Source organism: Onychomys torridus, chromosome 23 (genome assembly GCF_903995425.1).
Source record: "Onychomys torridus chromosome 23, mOncTor1.1, whole genome shotgun sequence".
In the NCBI taxonomy this organism is placed as follows: Eukaryota; Metazoa; Chordata; class Mammalia; order Rodentia; family Cricetidae; genus Onychomys; species Onychomys torridus.
The window spans coordinates 19,162,908-19,182,755 of NC_050465.1; the positions used below are offsets into that span (position 1 = coordinate 19,162,908).

General features: G+C 37.5%; 1 protein-coding gene across 2 annotated transcripts in view; it reads right to left on the reverse strand.

Annotated features, from left to right (window-relative positions):
• Positions 1-207: 207 nt before the first annotated feature.
• The window catches only part of Pja2 (praja ring finger ubiquitin ligase 2), a 51,683-nt gene continuing 32,042 nt past the window's right edge, over positions 208-19,848 (reverse strand). The window contains exons 5-10 of one of the 2 annotated variants that reach the window (XM_036172887.1): positions 19,129-19,314; positions 14,477-14,662; positions 12,276-12,387; positions 8,684-8,798; positions 8,216-8,337; positions 208-2,785 (exon numbers count right to left, since the gene is read on the reverse strand). In XM_036172887.1, the coding sequence (XP_036028780.1) occupies positions 2,660-2,785; positions 8,216-8,337; positions 8,684-8,798; positions 12,276-12,387; positions 14,477-14,662; positions 19,129-19,314 (847 nt within the window). In that variant the 3' untranslated portion in view covers positions 208-2,659. The remainder of the gene's footprint in view (positions 2,786-8,215; positions 8,338-8,683; positions 8,799-12,275; positions 12,388-14,476; positions 14,663-19,128; positions 19,315-19,848) is intronic. The other variant, XM_036172888.1, reaches the window with a different exon arrangement.

Consider the following 19,848-nt stretch of genomic DNA (forward strand, 5'->3'; position numbering starts at 1 on the left):
TAGGCTCTGCAGAAGACTGTGGGGCTGCTGAGAACGCCTGCAGGAAAGGCAACAGCTCTTCCTTCAGGGCCTCTCCACACAAACCTCTCTAAGTGACCTAAAAGAAAACCCTGTCTGCTCAGTCTGCAGTTCTTTTATAGCTGTGAACTGTGTTAATGACTCTAAATCCTTCAAGGATTCTGCTACAGAAGTGATAGGATCACACAATTAAATATTAGAAATGACCACCGGGTATATCCTGTTTATTGTTTATGATTTACACGGAAAATGGTGGGCTGGGATTGTAGAACAATAAACCAATCATTACAGTTAGACCTGGGCTTTTGAAAACCTTGCATTCCATTTTAACAGCTCATATATATTTAACAGCTTATATATAAATCCATATCACAAATAATCTTAAAAGTTAGTTAGCTTAGAGATAAACTAAGAAACACAAAAGAAATCCACAAGTCTAACTTTAAATATCAGCATTCATCTTACAAGAAATAAGAAAATGTTCAAAAAATTAAAATTATTAGGCCAAGTCACAACAAAAAAAATAGAAATAAGATAAATGGCATTTTATCAATATTTTTACTATTTCTAATTTACCTTCATATATTCTTAACTTTTCAAAAGGATCCAAGATAAGATCAAATAATACATTGGGGTCTGAACTTGTCAGCCTCAGCTTATACTGGCTTCTTACTATGAAAGTTCTAAAACTTCATTTTTCTTGTTAAAAAATTTAAAGCAAGTCTCATTCAGCATTCTCCTTCATAGCAGCTGTGCAGACACAGTCGGGAGCCAACAATGAAGGACGCTAACAGATGGGAAGCAAAAAGTACAACAGCTATCTTCCGTTCAACTCTCTGGTTGAGTTTGGAACCAAACCTCTGAACAACTGGCAGATAATAGCTAAATCTTAATAGGCAAAGAAGAAATATTTTCTTTGGGACAGCTGCTATCTAGGAGAATAAAACCAAGGTCCCTTAATACTGAGTAAACATAACATGTGGCTTGTTACAAAGCAATCTGCAGCAATGTAAGTTTAATCAGTAAGTGCCACAACTAATCAACAGTACATAAAAGAAAACAAACAAACAAACAAACCACACAATCCACAAATTTCCACAGTATACACATGAGAACTAATGTTAATCTGGTACGACTTCTTGACACTAACTGATCATCAGCGAAATATGGCATGGAAAGGTCACAGAATAGAAAACAAGCAGAGATTAGTTTATACAACGTTGTCTATATACATGGGAAGGAAGCATGCTAGCTAGAGCAACATTAAGGCCTGAATGTAAGCATCCAAAGTCACAGAAGCCCCAGAGAACCCCGAAATTACAAAGTCACCACATTACTTGCATGCAATGTTCACTTTTGTTTTACCCATAAAAGGATACACAGTATTTTGCTGTAAATACCAGCCACATTTACAATATATGCAAAAATCAGAATGCAAGTGTTATGTTTTGTATATTTAAGCCTCAAATGTGCCAACAGTGAAAATTCATTTATTTTTAAGAATGGAGAAAAAAAGAAAGAATATAAATACTCAGAGATATTACACAAATTAAATGAAACTGTGCATTTCGGAAGCTATTTAAATATTCCCAAAACTAGATGAGCAGTGGAGCAGGTAGATGTGCACTGACTATGTGCTCTAGTATTGTACCTTCTAAGCCACCGGTTCTCTAGTGTTGACATCAGGTTTCCTCTTTAAGTTACCTATTACACCCGTGTCTGTACAGACTCGCCTACTCCATGTGGTCACCTAAAAGCTGTGCAATTTTTATTTGGGGTGATATAGTTAAAACATGACCATGTGCAAATCTTCAGACCTTCTAAAATATTTCAGAAACCAAACTACCTTAAACTAACTACATCTAACTTCTTAAACAAGTATGTCAAAAGTGTTTTGGACCTTCAAGTATTTTAACAAGTAGAAGCAGATTGGGTAAGGGCTTAGATAGTGTTTCATAAGGCCAAACACATGTAATTGTGCCAAGCACTGAGCACATCAGATTATTCACATACATCACTAACCTTTCTTTAAAGGCATCCAACGTTCACTGAATATTTCATTACCTAACCAATTTAGGAGGTTTACATCTAAGATGTAAATTTCTTCTGGTGTTCTGGTCAAAACTGTAGTCTTTGTTTGGCATTCTGAAAAGCTTTAATCTTAACCTTCTCAGTATTATTATAAACCAAGAGGTTTTGATGTAGCAAAAGCAAAGGGACCAGTGAGAAGGCATGCTTTAGAATTTAATTTATTTTCAACGAAACCAAATTTTCCTACTGTTGTGATCACAGTCTTCACATCTGATGTGGGTAAGAGAGCTTAATCATGATCTCTTAGTGGCAGCACTTCAGACAGAGCTAGTAACATATGCCACAGAGATGACTACTGACTTTACAATGAACACCAACATATTCAACTAAAGAAAGTGGATGCACTGCTTGAACATTCAGCTTGAAAATGTTTAGTATGTTCTGCAAACCTAAATTCAGTTTAGAAAGGTTAATATTCTCTTTCTAAACTATGGCATATACTATATATAGCATTTTAAATATATTTATATATAATTATTTGCACATCAGATTTAGAAGAAATTTGCAGATTTACTGTGATAGAATTCAGATCGCATTTCAATGCTACGCTTTATGGGGCTTCTGCAGCATTGTCATTGGCAGGGGGGGCGTCAGGGTCAGGGTCAGAGGAAGCAGCTGCAGACGCTTCAATAACCGCAGGTGGGAAATGACGGCGGCACACCGGGCATGTTCCCGACTGGAGGGAAAAACAAACAAACAAACAAACAAACAAATCAATTAACAGTCAACAGAAGAAGTAAACTAATAGCCTCATCTTTATAGAAAAATCATAGCATCATTATCCTACACACAAATCAAGTATCGTTCAAAGAAAAATTTGTTACATTCTATGTATGGGTGTGTCTATGTACAAGGGTGCAGGTGCCAGAGGAGCCACAAGAGTGTCAGACTCCTCCGGAGTTGGAGGTCCAGCAACTGTGACCCACCTGACATGGGGGTGGTGAAGCAAACTCAGCTCCTCTGTAAGAGGCATATGCACTCTTAACTGCTGAGTCATCTCTCCAGCTCCCAAATCAAGTATTTAAAAACAAGATACTTTTGGCTATGGAAAAAAGAAAGCATCTTCAACAAATGGTGCTGGCATAACTGGATGTCAATGTGTAGAAGGCTGCAAATAGATCCATATCTGTCACCATGCACAAAACTTAAGTCCAAGTGGATCAAAGACCTCAACATAAATCCAGTTACTCTGAACCTGATAGAAGAGAAAGTAGGAAGTACTCTTGAACGCATTGGCATAGGAGATCACTTTCTAAATATAACACCAGTAGCACAGACACTGAGAGAAACAATAAATCAATGGGACCTGTTGAAACCGAGAAGCTTTTGTAGAGCAAAGGACACAGTCAACAAGACAAAGCGACCGCCTACAGAGTGGGAAAAGGTCTTCACCAACCCTACATCTGACAGAGGGCTGATATCCAGAATATATAAAGAACTCAAGAAATTAGACATCAAAATGCCCAACAGTCCAATTAAGAAATGGGCTATAGAACTAAACAGAATTCTCAACAGAGAAGGCTCAAATGGCTGAAAGACATTTAAGGAATTGCTCAACATCCCTAATTATCTGGGAAATGCAAATCAAAAAGACTCTGAGATACCACCTTACACCTGTCAGAATGGCTAAGATCTAAAACACAGAAGACAGCTTATGCTGGAGAGGATGTGGAGCAAGGGGAACTCTCCTCCACTTCTGGTGGAAATGCAAGCTTGTACAGCCACTTTGGAAATCAATATGGCGCTTCCTTAGAAAATTGGGAATCCATCTCCCCCAAGACCCAGCTGTAGCACTCTTGGGCATATACCCAAGGAATGCTCAATCATGCCACAAGGGCATTTGCTCAGCTATGTTCATATCAGCATTGTTTGTAATAGCCAGAACCTGGAAACAACCTAGATGCCCTTCAACTGAAGAATGGATAAAGAAAATATGGTACATATATACAATGGAGTACTACTCAGCAAAGAAAAACAGTGACATCAGATATTATGAGGTTTGGGCGAATGGATGGATCTAGAAAAAAAATCACCCTGAGTGAGGTAACCCAGACTCAGAAAGACAAACATGTATGTACTCACTCATAGGAGGATACTAGATGTAAAAAAAAATGACTAGACTGCTACACAACTCCAGGGAGGCTACCTAAAAATCAGGACCTTAAGAAAGACACAGGGATCGCCCAATGACAGAGAAATGGATGAGATCTACATGAACAACCTGGACGACAGTGGGAGTAATGAAGGGCAAGGTTCGAGGGAAAGAGAGGTTAGGGGAGCAGGAGATCCCAGCTGGATCAAGAACAGAAAGGGAGAACAAGGAATAACAGACCATGATAAATGAAGACCACATGAGAACAGGAAGAAGCAAAGTGCTAGAGAGGTCCCCAGAAATCCACAATGATACATCCACTGTAGATGCAATGGTCGAGAGAAAGCCTGATCTGACCTAGTCTGGTGATCAGATGGCCAAACACCCTAACTGTTGTGCTAGAAATCTCATCCAATAAATGATGGAAGTGGATGCAGAGATCCTCAGCCAGGCCCCAGGTGGAGCTCCAGGAGTCTAATTGTCGAGAAAGAGGAGGGACTGTAAGAGTGTGAATTGTTGAGACCGAGATTGGAAAAGCACAGGGACAAATAGCCAAACTAATGGAAACAAATGAATTATGAACCAAAAGCTGTGGAGCCCCCAACTGGATCAGGCCCTCTGGATAAGTGAGACAATTGAATAGCTTGAACTGTTTGGGAGGCACCCAGGCAGTGACCTGTCCTTAGTGCATGAGCTAGCTGTTTGGAACCTTGGGATTACACAGGGACATTTTGCTCGGCCTGGAAGGAGGGGACTGGACCTGCTTGTACTGAATCTACCAGGTTGAGCTGAATCCCCAGGGGAGTCTTGGCCCTGAAGTACATGGGAATGGAGGGGAGGGGCGGGCTGGGGGAAAGGTGGGAGGTGGGGGAGGGGGAGGACAGGGGGAACCCATGGCTGATATGTAAAATTAAAACACAAATATAATTTTAAAAAAATCAAAAAACAAAAAACAAAAAAGATACCTCAAACCCACACGACATAAAGACAAAATTTTAAAGCCTTTTATTGGCCTCAAACTCAGATCTACCTGCCTCAGCCTCCTGATGCTGGGATTAAAGGTGTGCACCACCACCGGCCGGCTCAAATTTCTTTTATACAAAACAGTGTGTTATAATCATGTTCGTACCTTGTACTCAAGTCACTTCTTACTCACTGAATGTTTATTTAGAGCTTCCATGCTTGGCATGGACAATGTGGTCAAAGCTGACAAAGAACTAGTGCACTGTCTCATGGAAGTCACTTAAACTTAGAAATGACCTGAATCCAACATTATTTTTATCCAACATACTTCCTCCTTAGTAACAAAACAAACCAACCACAGATCTGGGAAAGATGGGAAGGGAGTAGCTTTAGGACCAATGGAAGACCACAGAGATCTATTTTCTAACAGATGATGACAGATCATGTCCTTATAAATCTGATCTTTTTCCAAATACATCTTCCTGATAAAAGGGCAGTGAAGCCGACATGCTGCTGAAGGTGACAAAGAATTTTATCTTCAGAACCTTCTTCCCAGGGATGGCTTTACACTAAATACTTTAGTCAGAGGACAAAACTCAAATTGTTAGCCTGGGCTCTAGCAAAGTCAAGTACACTGTGTCCCTGTCCTCTACAGCAGTATCCTATAAAAGAAATCCTACCGTTTTGGCCTAGGAGGTACCAGCTCTAGCCTCTTAACCCAGGTAACAATCACTGGACTAGGGAATAGAACACCAGTACATTTTCCAGTTCTGTGAGGATGAAATGGACAAACACAGGGGAATCATCTCGTGGTGACTGAAACTGATAGTACGAAACACTGAGTCCTTAAGTCTCTATAACTGAAGGCGTAAAGAAAGCTTGTTATATCGAAAATAGCAAAGGCAAGGTTTCAGCTTATCTACTTAGATCACCTCATCTTGTAGATGGGATGGAGGGAAGCCAGACTTTAGGAACAAATGCCCAGAAACAAGACTAAATGTACAGAAGAGCAGATCTGAACGGACAGGTTGGGAGCTACAGCACAGAAAACCTTGAAATCCAAGACAGAAACCCACTATTCTACTATTCTGCAAGGGAAAGAAAACCAACCTCAATCTCTCTTCTTTAAGGCAAGTGACATAACATGAGCAGAGCTACAATTTAGATACTATCTAGAATGAAGACGGGGGAAGAAGTGGGCAACCCCCCCAGGGGAAGAGGTGGAAGCTGATGGGCTGATGTGCATGGTAGCCATGACCACAGGCTTGGGTGTACACACACAGTGCAGCTTCAGGAGCCTGTCTCTGCTTTCCTACTCATTTCAGAAATACCTTCTCGCTAGCATCACCTCTGCAATCATGCACAGAATTACAAGTTCTTTCCTACCTACTTCTCACCTTCATTTTTGCCAACTTACTTTACCATACCAGGTACTTGTTATAGGTAATACGTTGAATTCAATATGGACAATCTATTTCAACTTTATATAAAATTCAAGATAGATAGATTGTATTGTCTGATATAGCCATCTATGCTATAATTAATCAGCATAATACCAAATAAACAAATTAAGAAAAAAAAATCACCTAGAATGCCAGAAGTTTTAAGAGACTTGAAACACCCATGATCTGCACTAATTAATTAGGAATCACTTCGTTAACATGCAGTTTACCAAAGTTTGCTGACACGTCTTTCTAACTTGTACCATAAATTAAGCTTGTATTTGCCATTTCATTATTAACAAGCCATCTCTAATTTTTACTAATAGCACTGATGTAATTTATGTTTTTAATATTTACTAGGCACTGATGGTCTCCTAGGTAACCACACTAGTTCTCACAGCATTGTACATTATACATATCAACATAATAATGGATGTTTAAAAAAATCTTAAAATTAAAAACAAAAAGCCAGCAGTAATCAGGTATAGAACTCCCAATTTCAACTCAAAAGAGCACTGCATTTCATGGATATTTTTGTGTCCAATTAATTCAACTCTAAAAGTATTTTAGAGCAAGTCTACAAAAGGATGTATGAATTCAGTGCTATCACAATAATAAATTCCAACCAAAATGAATTAGTTTGGGAGAGAAAAGCAAACAAATAAAGTTTGGACAAAAAAAAAAGTACTCAGGAATAAAATTTTAAAAATATTATGCATTAAAAAAAACCTGTACAATCCTTTTAGGGGGAGAATAATTAAAAAAAAAAAAAAATCTCACAAATGTTAACAACCGGGGAACATGTAAACAAGCCCGCTGGAAGGTGGGAACATTGGTTATTGGAGACAGGGCAAAGTAGCAGCTGAGGGAATCAGAGGAATAACAGGAATAATAAAGATTTCAGCAAATGAGGAAAGTATAAAGTGAGTATACACTTCCCCACAACATAGCAGGCAACAGCAACAATTGCTCAGATTTTGTAAAGGAATAGTGAACATGTCTACACTAGATTTCAGAGCTCTCAAACACAGCTTTAGGGAGATAAAGTGACGGTAAAGAGTAAAATAGTTAAAAGGCGAGAAAGACAGAGGTAAGAGAGAGAAATGAGAAGGAGTGTTTATAGGGAAGAGGGAGCCAGACAAGAAAAATGTCAAGAAAGCAACTTGGGGAATTCTACTAGGCTGGACAGGAAGTACATGTGACCACCAAGGTCATGGGCTGGAAGTAACTCATGTACTTGGAATTCTTGCTAAGTCTTTAAGGTAGGTACCCAAACTAGAGGAGGGAGAGTTATCTGATTGGCTGTACTTTTCTCACACATTTTCAGCAACACCTGTGCACACTTGCAGAACACTTTTACTATCACAGTATGCTTTGAGTGGTATAAAAGAAACTTCTGAGATACTTCTGAAAAGAATTTTAGGGCAGTGAATGAAAATATATTAAATAGTTACTGTTGTCTAAATTTCTACAAAAGGAAACCAGTCTTCAACATAAAATACTATGAATGTGTGTCTAGATTAAAGATTGACTTAAAGGTGACTACCATTATTAGTTGAAGGAGAAACTATTCAAGTATTCACTTTAAGAAAGTCCATCTACAACTCACCTTCTGTAGCCAAATGGAGACGCACGGCTTATGGAAGAAGTGATGGCATGGCAGTTCTGTTGCTATGTCATCCTTGATGTACTCGCTGCAGCAGATCGGACAGCACTGCTCCTGACCAATAGCTGAGAACACAAACAATGGCATCCATCAAGATGTGAAGTTCAGGGTTAACAAGACCAATCACTATGATAGCTATGCAAGACGGAAGAGGTACTTTTATCAATTAACTGGCAAGCAGGACTCCAGCATGTTAATTTGGAATTTTATAAGCATTCCTTTTTTAAAAAGTTGACTGGGTAAACACTTGGTTTTAACCTATCATTTTATTAAGCATTTTCTACTAGGTGAAAGTTTGTCAGCTTCTGGCTTATAAAAAATATAATAATCAACTACTTGATCTCCTAGGTGCTCCAATAATACATCAAAATACACAACATGGCATCCCAAACTTGAAAACATTGACCTTACCAGTATGATCTTCTAGAACAAGAGTTTCTGGAAGCCCATCAATGCTTTCTTTACTAGCTGGTGGATTAGCCACCTCAACATCTACTGCAAGAGACTCTAAATGTGCCAGTGCAGTCTGAAAAAAAAAAAAGTATAGTTCTTTATTAGTAGACACTTTAAAATAGTAATGGGAACTATTTTTAAGATGTCTCATCAAATTACATTTATCATATTCTCATATTCTTATCCTGTTAATCCTTTGCTCTCTTCCAAAAGGAACACCGCCATGCTCATTAAGTCAAATACCCTGTTTTTACCAGCGTACACATATGCATGTACACATCTGCAGAAAGCCCAACCTATCACAAGTAAAGATCTACCTTGTTCAGTAATCTACTTGCTCACTATAACTGTATTTTTCAGATGAATGGTTATGCTTCCAACTTGAGAGCTCCTATGTGAGATCAGTAATATCAGAAAAAGAAACACTTTAGAAAAGCTCATTTCATGAGATAACATGGAAAGACTACCAAATGTTTAATGTGCAAACAACCAACTGACTCTCAAGTGGTTTTACCTACTACTGGTATAGAATTATTACATGCACACTGTAGTCACCAAGTTACAGGTTAATCTGGTCAACTTCATTTAGGGGTTCAATGTCTGTGTAAATAACTAGTTTATGAAGGCTGGAAAAAACAAAGGGTCACACAGCCATTTAGTATGAATCCTCCTCTCCTAGCTTCCAACTCAGATGAAATGACAGGCAGGCCTTGTCTCTTTTTGCCTGCCAGTTTTCATTACATGTTCTTAGATTACATGCTCCTAGTGCACATGGTGCTGGATGACTGAAACCTGGTTGACAGTTAATTTAAAATGAGTAATGAATATAGTCCTGAAAGCTAACCATTGCTATACTAAATATTATGGTACATGATTTAACACAATCTTATAATAGGTAATGGAGAAACTATTAATCCCATTTTGTAGATGAGGCTCCTAAAGCTTAGAGGTTAAGGGTATAGTCCAAGATCACATAGCCTATTAACCTAAGAGATCAGGCTTTTGAAATCAGATTTTCTAATTTACTTAGTGTATGTGTGCATGTAAGCACATAGTGCCTATAAGGAAGTCAGGAGACAACCTGCAGGAGTGGATTCTTTCCTACTGTGTGAGCTCCAGGGGTTGAACTCCACAAGCAGGCAGAGTTCCCTTACCCAATTAGTGGTCTTGATGGCCAAAGAGCTCATGTTCTTGACCTCTACATATTATGCTCCTAATGTTTACAGCCTAATAAATATAATGTGCTTTTGTGAGTCTGTAAAGACTCTTGAAAGGTTCACAAGTGTGAACATTCTCAGAAATAACAACTTCAATTAACTTAAGTAATCTTTCCTGAAACTAACCTTCATGAACATGCACCTACAATCCAAGTATTATTCCTTGTATACTTTCCTGCACTTTATAAATTAGTAACTTAGAGGTATAATCTAAAAAATTGGGCTCAACATGGATTCCATTAGAAAAATAAATCTTTTTAGGAAGCTTACAAATCCTTTGCTTTAAATAAAAACAAAACAAGAACTCCAGCAAGGTAGTGGATGTAACTTCTGAAAAATGTCACGAAAGAACTAAGTGATGGATGTTACAATTAAACTATATTCCTATTAATTTATCTGTTTGAACAAAATCCCTCAATCATACAGTCATACACATGAAAAATAAAATTTATTCTGAATGTTTCATTCTAGGAATTCATTCATTCACTCCAAAAATAATTAGAGAAAAAGCCATCCCTCATTTCATTAAGGAATGCATTTCCAGTAAAATTTTATGTTTAAGGGCTAGCCAAAATTTTTAATTTATCTATAAGTAACTGTAATTTTATGAGAAACTGTAACTCAGTTTAAACCATTTTTCTGCATTAGTATTTTAAAATTACATTTTCATTGTGTGTATATGTGTGTGTCTGTGTGTATATATATATATATATAATATATAAAAAAATATATAAAAATATATTTTAGTTCCATGTATTAAATAAATGCATTCTAGACATGAAAAAATTATTTCTGTAGTGTGATAGGAAAATGGAATTGTACTGATAATCTAGATGTGAAATAACTCAATTAAAATTCTAAATCAGTAATGTAGAGTACTAGAATGTAATGAGACTGTTCATGCTGTGGAGACAGGAGAGAGCTAAGGACACTTCATCCGAAGACAGGACAGCTCTGAAAGTGGCAATACTGCACTGGGTTCTCATTCCCAGAACAACAATGGCTGCTAGTTCCTAGGGAGACTATATTCTTTCTTGCTTCATCTTTATTCACAGTACTGGTGCCTTTGTACAGCATGCCTCTCATGACCAATCTTTCTAGCTGTTCTTTCAATCAAATGTTACACTGTCCATTAATAATAAATAAGATCTTACATTGTTCTCAATATTTCTTTTTAAGGATACCTCCATACTCAAGGAACTAAAAATCTAAGGTCATAAAAATTAAAGATGTTTTATAGATTGTGAAATCAAACCCTAAAATGGATGTGCTTCACTCCATTGTTTATGGAGGTGAGTCAACGTAATCTCCCTGTCTTGTGTACTTCGGCTTTGGGAAGAAGGGTTCAGTACAGTCCCAGGTGTATGCGATCTTCATCATGTTGGTTGTTCTAGTACACACTATTTCTGCTGTGGTGATTTTGGAGAACTACATACTACTAGAGCATAACTGAAAGCAATACTCTAATGGAAAATCACGGAGAGGCACAAAAACCGTGATGTAAAGCAGAGCTAATGTCAGTGCACACATAGGCCACCTGTTTGCCTGCTATCTAACTTACCAATCTGAACTGAACTTTCTACTTAGAAAATTTCAAGATGCAGTACTATCAGAATGCTCCTGGAAGTCCCTTCTTACTGACTTGTTTCCTTACCTCTTTCTCCTTCAACTCTTCAGTACTGTTGTTTTAGCCTGAAGTCACTTTATGACTAATGATTTAAAGAGAACTTATTTCATTGAGGTTCACCAGTATTATGGAAGTTTGTTCCCAAGTAAAAATGTCTGGGCTTTTAATTTTGGGCAAATACATTTCAGAATAAGTTTGTGTTTTAGTTCAAAAAACTAAAAAGAAGGCAAGGAGAGGTAGCAGATGTGGCATTGCTGGTAAGTATGCACATGTGTGGGGTGAGGGCAGCAAACCCAGCTGCAGAAGGAAGCTTTCTGGAGAAAGAACAAAGGGAAAGTGTTGTGGCAGGTCCCTAGATTTTCACCTCCACAACTCTGCCTCTCTGCGTCTATGTGTGGATGTGTAAAACAGTCACACTCACATACCTAGAGTTCAGGACAGGGAAAAACTGCATTCCCTAAACTTAAGCAAAATAGTTCTCATGCTGTAGAAAAAACTGACAATGGCTGCCATTTGAAGTAAACTGGCATGACAGCAAGTGACTTCGTACACACATACCAGTAACAATCACTACTCAGCAGTTATTAAAGTGCTGAGGAAACTATTCACTTTCTCTTCAGTGAAGTTTAAAAAAGGACACTGTTAAATCTTTAACACTCTTTCATAGTCTACCAATCCTCCATGTATTTATCAGTTTTACAAATACCTCCATAGCCTGGGCTAAGCGTTCTTCTAGAGCCATATAAGTGAGGAACTGAGGATCCACGTAAGAAATAGCTTCAGCAACTCCTAGTCCATCCGCAAAACCATCAAATAGGCTGAAAAACAAGATCATAACTATGACTTCAGAAATCTTACAGTGAGGATAACTACATATTACCATACTGATGGGCTGTAAAGTCCTGTCAGGAGAAAAACGATAACTGTGGGAGCTGAAGAAGAGAAACAACAACAGACAGGCTAACTGTTAAATGAAGAGTTAAAATGACATCACTTGCTCACCAGTCTCCTACCTCACCGCACTGCGGGAAATTCTCCCTTTCTGTTTCTGACCCAAAAGCCTGCTGAATGGTAGTATTCTTACGTGTAGAATTCTTTCCCTATATTTTTCTTTCTGTTAATTTTAGTTTCTAATCTGGGTAAAGGTGAAAATATGAGAAAGAAAAGTATTGTATTTTAATTCTATTACTAGTCAAAACCTCTTTTTCCTCCTTGAACTGCTTAATTACGTTGGGTTTTGCAAGATTTTATTTTCTCAAGCCTTCTTCAATTTCTCTTCTTCTGCTAACCATCAGGCCTCCTTCACTTATTAATAGCTAGAAAATGACTTGTTTCTAGACTCTTCATTTGTTGTTGTTTTGTTTTTCAGACAGGGTTTCTCTGTGTAGCCCTGGCTGTCCTAGTACTCACTCTGTAGACCAAATTGGCCACACACCACCTCTGCCTCCTCAGAGCTGGGATTAAAAGTGTGTGCCACAACTGTCCAGGCAAACTGTTCGTTTTTTATGACTTCTGGTTCTAAAGAACTACGAGCCCTTCAAGAAAAATACAGTTGGCTCTGGTGTTAAGCTACTTCCTTTAGCTGTAAGTCAGATTCCTATTTTTTCCCTGTCTCTAGAATTAGTAAGTATTTCAAAATTAGGAAACCCAGGTATGGGAGTGCACACACCAGAAACAAAGTCCTTCTATGCACACTGCTTTTCAATGGGTCAAATTAAAACTGAAATAGTACTTCTTAAAACTTTCACCTTTTCCTATATTTGTCTACTGAAACAACACAAACATGTCCACTTCCTGTAGAAAATCCTTTCAAATGACTGAAGTAAATTACTTTGCAATCATTCTTTTCTTCAGTAGCATAAACAAACCTAGACACCCAGGACCTGATATGTAGCTGTAATTGGGCCACTGAAGAACAATCAATGTTAAAATTCATGTTTTAGACAAGAATTACCAATGGCTGCTAATGCTAGAAGATGGAAGTTTGATAGCTGAAGAATAATCAGGTTATTTATAGTCTCAAAATAGCCATTAAAAAGGGGAAATGATAATTGGACAGTACAAGAATCTGAAAGGCTACATCATAACCAGATGATCAAAATTAATAGCACTAGTAACAAAATTAAATGCCATAATGTGTCTTCCGATACATATTATAAAGACAAATTGTAATTTTTTTGTTGTTCTTGCTAAAAATACATATCTATGTATGATACTGGACAAATACAATGTGAGGGATAGTCCACAAAATAAATGGCCTAAACTTTTCAAATATTTGTCAGTCAAGAAAAACAAAGATTAACTGAGGATATGTCCAGATTTTAAAAAACAAAACAAAAACAAACATGTTAAATCAATGCAATGACCATCCTGGATTAGATCAGACAAACATTTTTCTGTTAAGTCATTGGTGAGATAACTATGGACATTAGATAAGCTCTGGGGATTAAATTATTAGCACTATATCAACACTAACTTTATGATTTCAGCAATTCTGTGTCAGAAACTCATTCTAGAATTTTTATAGGTAAATAGGACTTATTCATAAAAAGGCCAGAAGAATTCTTAGCATAAACACAGGAAGAAAATGAAACAGAAAATGGTATAAACACTTCTAAAATATTAACATTTAAGGGATCTTAGTGAAGAATATAGAAATACTCTGTACCATTCTGCCTGCTTTTCTCTAAATCTGAAATTATTTCAGGTATTGACATATTCACAACAACCACCTCTAAAAATGTTCTTTTCCAATCAATGCTAGAAAGATGTAAAGTCAGAGAAGGGGTCCATACAGACAGTGACATCTGAAATGAGATTGGCAGAGCCTAATGGTACCTGTCAGACGCAGTTCCCACTGTAATTCCGCTCAGGAGTACCGGAGCATGTAGTAACGAGGCCACGTACCTCCAGTCCACATCCAAGTCCTCGCTCACGCTGGAGTCATCCTCAAGGTTGTTGTTACCGTCCAGCATGAAGGCCTCTGGCTGGGCAAACTCATTGGCAGGCTCGTTTCCTTCATCACTACTGCTCTCATTGACTTCGTTGTACTGTAACCAGGGAATCTCTCCCTCTTCCAAGGATGTCTGCTCCCTAAAACAAACATTCGTAAGGAAGGAAGAAAACAAAACGTTGCGTTCACACCTACCAACTGGATTTTATAGTCACTCAACTTAGTACATGTAATCCTGAGTGCTGGGATTAAATCCCGTGTGCCACCACTGCATTTCTTGTAGTTTTAAGTCCTTGGTACTTACGATTCTAAATAACTGTTTTCCTCACCTGCAAAAGCATTTCAATAGAAAATAAAAGGGCTAGTGAGATGACACAGTGGGTCAAAGTTCCTGTCACCATACCTAAGGACTTTGAGTTCAAGCCCTAGGACCCACCTGGTAGAGACAACTCTCCCAAGTTGTCCTCTGAGACCCCCCCCCCCCCCACACACACATAGCCCTTTTTAAAAAGATTTCTTTGTGGTGTGTGGGTGTGGGTATGTGTGAGTGCGAAGATTGTGCATGCCTGTACACAACTCAGAAGCCAAAAGAAGATATTAAGTAACCTCCCTCTGTAATGCTCCACTAATTTCTTTGAGGCAGGGTCTCTCCTTGAACCCAGGACTTGCATGTCCTCTGTAAGCCAGCAAACCCTCAGCAAGCCTCATATCTCTACCTTCTCAGAGCTGGGGTTATAGGAATGAGCCCTTGGGTGCAGGGAACTGAACTCTGATCCTCAGATTGTTCAACAAGTGATTATAACTACTGAGCCATCTCTCCAGCCTCTAGTTACATTTTTGTTTCAATCTTTAAGTCTGTTTTGTAAATGTTAATGTAACTGTTATAGTTACATTACAGTGTTTGCCTGAAATAATGTATTTCTCTTTTAATCTTTCTATATATTTATACTTTTATTTATTTATTTATTTTTGGTTTTTCGAGACAGGGTTTCTTTCAGCTTTGTGCCTGTCCTGGAACTCACTCTGTAGCCTAGGCAGCCTCGAACTCACAGAGACCTGCCTGCCTCTGCCTTGAGTGTTGGGATTAAAGGCTTGTGCCGCCACCACCCAGCTATATTTATACTTTGAATGTGTCTTAGCTTTTAAAATTTTGATAAGCATTACCTTATCAAAACAAAGATCAATCTATATCTATATCTATATCTGTATCTATATATTGCAACTAGTAATTGCAAGAACTACTTCTATAGCCTATCTTTTCACTCTTTTTTTTTTCTCCTTTTCTGTGTTTTTCTTTTTGGGTGGATTTTAATGTTCTTTTTTATGCTTTAATTCCTTTCTCTCCGGTACTGGGAACAACATCCAGTATCTTGTGTATACCAGGAAGCATTCTACCACTGGGCTACATTTCCAGTCCCTAATAAATGTGGTTTTATTTTCTTCATTGTAGCAATTATCCTTAGAATGTTACTATACACACGCAACACAATGCTAACTAATACTGTAGACCTCTTCCCGCCATTTAAAAATTAATGGTGTCCAACATTGAGCTCTATTCCTACCACACTTAGAGCAAAGAAAATTACCAGGTACATTATATTACATTAAAGAATGATGTTGATGAAAACAGCTAATACCCCGAAATGTACTTTATTTATTCTTATGTGTCTTGGTATTCAACTTCAAGTAAGAACATTCTCTTAAATTTAAAACTATATCCAGTTATCTGTCATCTATAGTGCCTAATGGACAATTAACACTTGCAAGTAAGTTCCTATTTCCTAGCTCTCCTGGAGCTGACCTAAGTGAAAACCTAAGTCATAACTGTTGCTCATTTTCCTTCATCCAACTATTTTATTATTTGAAACTTCAAAATATTCTCAAACTTTGAGTTTTTTGCTTTGTTTTGTTTTGTTTTTTTGGAGGGAGAGGGCCTGAGCTAATAATCAAATCCAGGATTTTATGGATGCTAGCAAGTACTCTCCTACAGAGTTATATACTCAGCCATAAAGCTTGTTTTCTAAAACTCACAAGTATCCACTAATCATAACAACACATTCTCCTTTTTAAAAACTCCAGTCCATTTCCAATTAATAAGCACAAAATAATCTCTTTAAATGGCCTATCAGATCAGTTAATTCTCCATTTAAAAATCTCACTGCTGCTCTGCTGGCTGCAGTGGTGGGAGGTGAGCACACCTTTAATCCCAGCACTTAGGAGGCAGAGGCAGGTGGATCTCTGTGAGTTCAAGGCCAGCCTGGTCTAGTTCTAGGACAACCAGGGCTACGCAGAGCAACTCTGTCTCTGGGGTGGGGAGGGTGTCAATTTCTGAGGCATCCCCCCCGACCACTCTAATTAATGATAGTTTTCTGTTAGCTACCATTTGTCTCACTACTTACTATCTTACTCTCTCTGCAGTAAACATCAGTCCTAATTAATCTTTTATTTTTCTTACTATATGCCTTTCCTACCTAAATGCTTTTATATAACTAATACCAAGCTAGAAATTTACATAGTTCAAAAAATACAAATGTCAATATTAGTCTAAAAATATAACTTATGAACTTATCCTATTAGAAACTAAAAATTGAAACAATTTAGTTGTCATTATAAAAATTTAAATAATCAAAGATACTGCCTTATAATAAAATAGCTAGATGGTGTTTCATCACCCAATGCTAACAACATTTACTAGATAAATAACTTATCTTAACAACAGAGGCAGAGTACAGAAAAACAGAAAAACATTATTTTTTAAAGGTAAATAATTATCAAACTGATACTGAAATCTAAATCTAGAAACCATGCTTACGCCATGCGGTGGTGGCGCATGCCTTTAATCCCAGCACTGGGAGGCAGAGGCAGAAGGATCTCTGTGAGTTCGAGGCCTGCCTGGGCTACAGAGTGAGTTCCAGGGAAGGTACAAAACTACACAGAGAAACCCTGTCTTGAAAAACCAAAAAAAGAAAAAAAAAAAAAAAAAAAAAGAAAGAAAAGAAAAGAAAAAAAAAGAAACCATTCTTACTAAAAGATCTCAACAGTTACATCCTATGCAAAATAATAGCAAATAATCCTCATTAAACCATGATTACAAGATCATGTTTGGTTTATTTTTAAAATGTAAGGGTAGATAAATATCAAGAAGTCTAGCAACAAAAATTCCTATGATTAAAAGGCCAAGATCATTTTGTTTTAATCTTCACACTGAAAAGACTTAACATTCAGTGTTCTTGGTAGAATCCCATAAAATAAATAAAAAAGTTGTTACTCCTTAATGAGATTAAAAGTGTTGTCCTCTAAATTTAGGAATAAGATGAAAGTGTTGACTGTCTAGTCTTATTCAGTACAGTGCTTTTAAAGTCTTCCCTAGGTCAGTAAGGCAGAGAAACAAATGAGAACACAAACAGGAAAGAAGGTGAGTGACTTCTGTTTGCAGACAGTATGTTTCTAGTCTTAAAAGACCCAAAAGATTCTCCCAGAAAGCTCAAAGATTCAGTAAATTCTTTAAACAAAGTAGTAGAAAAAAATAAACAAAAAATCAGTAGTTTCTATATAGCAATAAATGAACTTGCTGAGAAATAAATCAAGGGGAAAATTACATTCACAACAGCTTCTAAAATAACAGACACAGGCACACACAGAGACATACACTTGAGGGGTAGGGAAAAAGATTTCAACCTTTCTTAATGATGAAACACTACAAGGATTGGTGAGCTGAGAGCCACAGGTTCTTTCTAGCCTGCCATCCCTTTCGGAGCTTTATTTTTGAAACACAGCTATACCAATTCCTTTACATATTACCTATGGCTGCCTGTATGCTACAATGGAAGAGATGAGAAGTGCAACACTGACTGGCACACAAAGCCAACAATATTTATTTGGCTTTTCACCAATTAAGTTTGAGAACTCCTAGATTAAGGATATTTCCATTCAAGTTATAGTCAGAAATGTTTACTATAGACCACTGATGTTCTGGAAATACTATCCAATGAAGCTAGGTAAAAAAAATATATTAAAGCTTAATTTGCAACTAACTGCCTCCATTCTGTGAATGAATCACTTAAACTACCATGACATGCTAAGTGTAATTTACCATGCTGATTTACCTTGAGGCAGATTGTTCTCCCAAGTCTCTTCAGTGTACGGCAATGGGCTACATTAATTCAATTATTCCTAACTTAGCCAAAATGACCTTTTAAATTAACCTGCAGGCTGTGATTCCCCATCTCTAAAAATATTTAGGTTATGACTCATAACAGTAGCAAGAATATAGTTATGAAGTAGCAATGAAAATAATGGTTGGGGGTCACCACATCATGAGGAACTATATTAAAGGGGTGCAGTATTAGGAAGGCTGAAAACCACTGTTTTAAATGCTCAAATTTCCTTTATAAAGAAACATGAAAACACAAATTATGTCTTCAGAAAAATACTGAAATTGCTGGTATTAAAATTGTCCCCTACTAAATACCACAGCACCATGTAAAGGCAATGTATGTTTAACATGGGCTTACAAATGTAATTAATGTACACCAACATTTGAATGTGATGCATGCCGCTCTTTTATGACACCCATTTACAAAATGAACCTCCCTGTTACACATACCCCTCCTGAAGAGACAGCTCGTGGTTCTCCTCTTCAGGGCCACTACTGTCACTCTGCAGCTCAGGCTCATTCTCATCTTTTCCTGGCAGAGTCTCCCAGCTCTCGTCACTTGAGGACTGGTCTTTTTCTGTGCCAGAAAACCGGTGAGGCAGAGAAGCAGACCATTCCCCATCACTGCACTCTGAACTGCAAACCGGAACAGAAACAAACCACTATCACACACTACGTTATTCTTAGTATGTGGACAGTTACCACGCATTATGGATGGGAGGTAGGACTACTGGCGTCCAGGCTTAGTCAGTTGCTCATTCATTTTAAAAACATCAAAACAAAAAACAAAACAACAACAACAACAGAAACAAATAGACTCAACAGAATGTACCCTTTCAAATGATCATGGCATGTATAAGAGTTTAGACATATTTCTACATAAAAATTTAAATGTAATTTGGGAATCAAAAACAGTATCTGGAATGAATAATGTATTACTCACCTGATCTAAATGAAACAATTTTCTAATTATATACTGACGCTTTAAAAACAAGTGCTCTGGGCCTATATTATTAATACTCATAGTAGCCTTCTATCAAGGAGAAACTTCTGAAAGTGCATCCCTAGCCACCAATGAGCAGCTTACTAAGCATCTATAATACTAACTAGCCATTGAACACTTTCACTAACCTCTCAAATCATACTTTTACTGTAAAAGTCCATCTACCA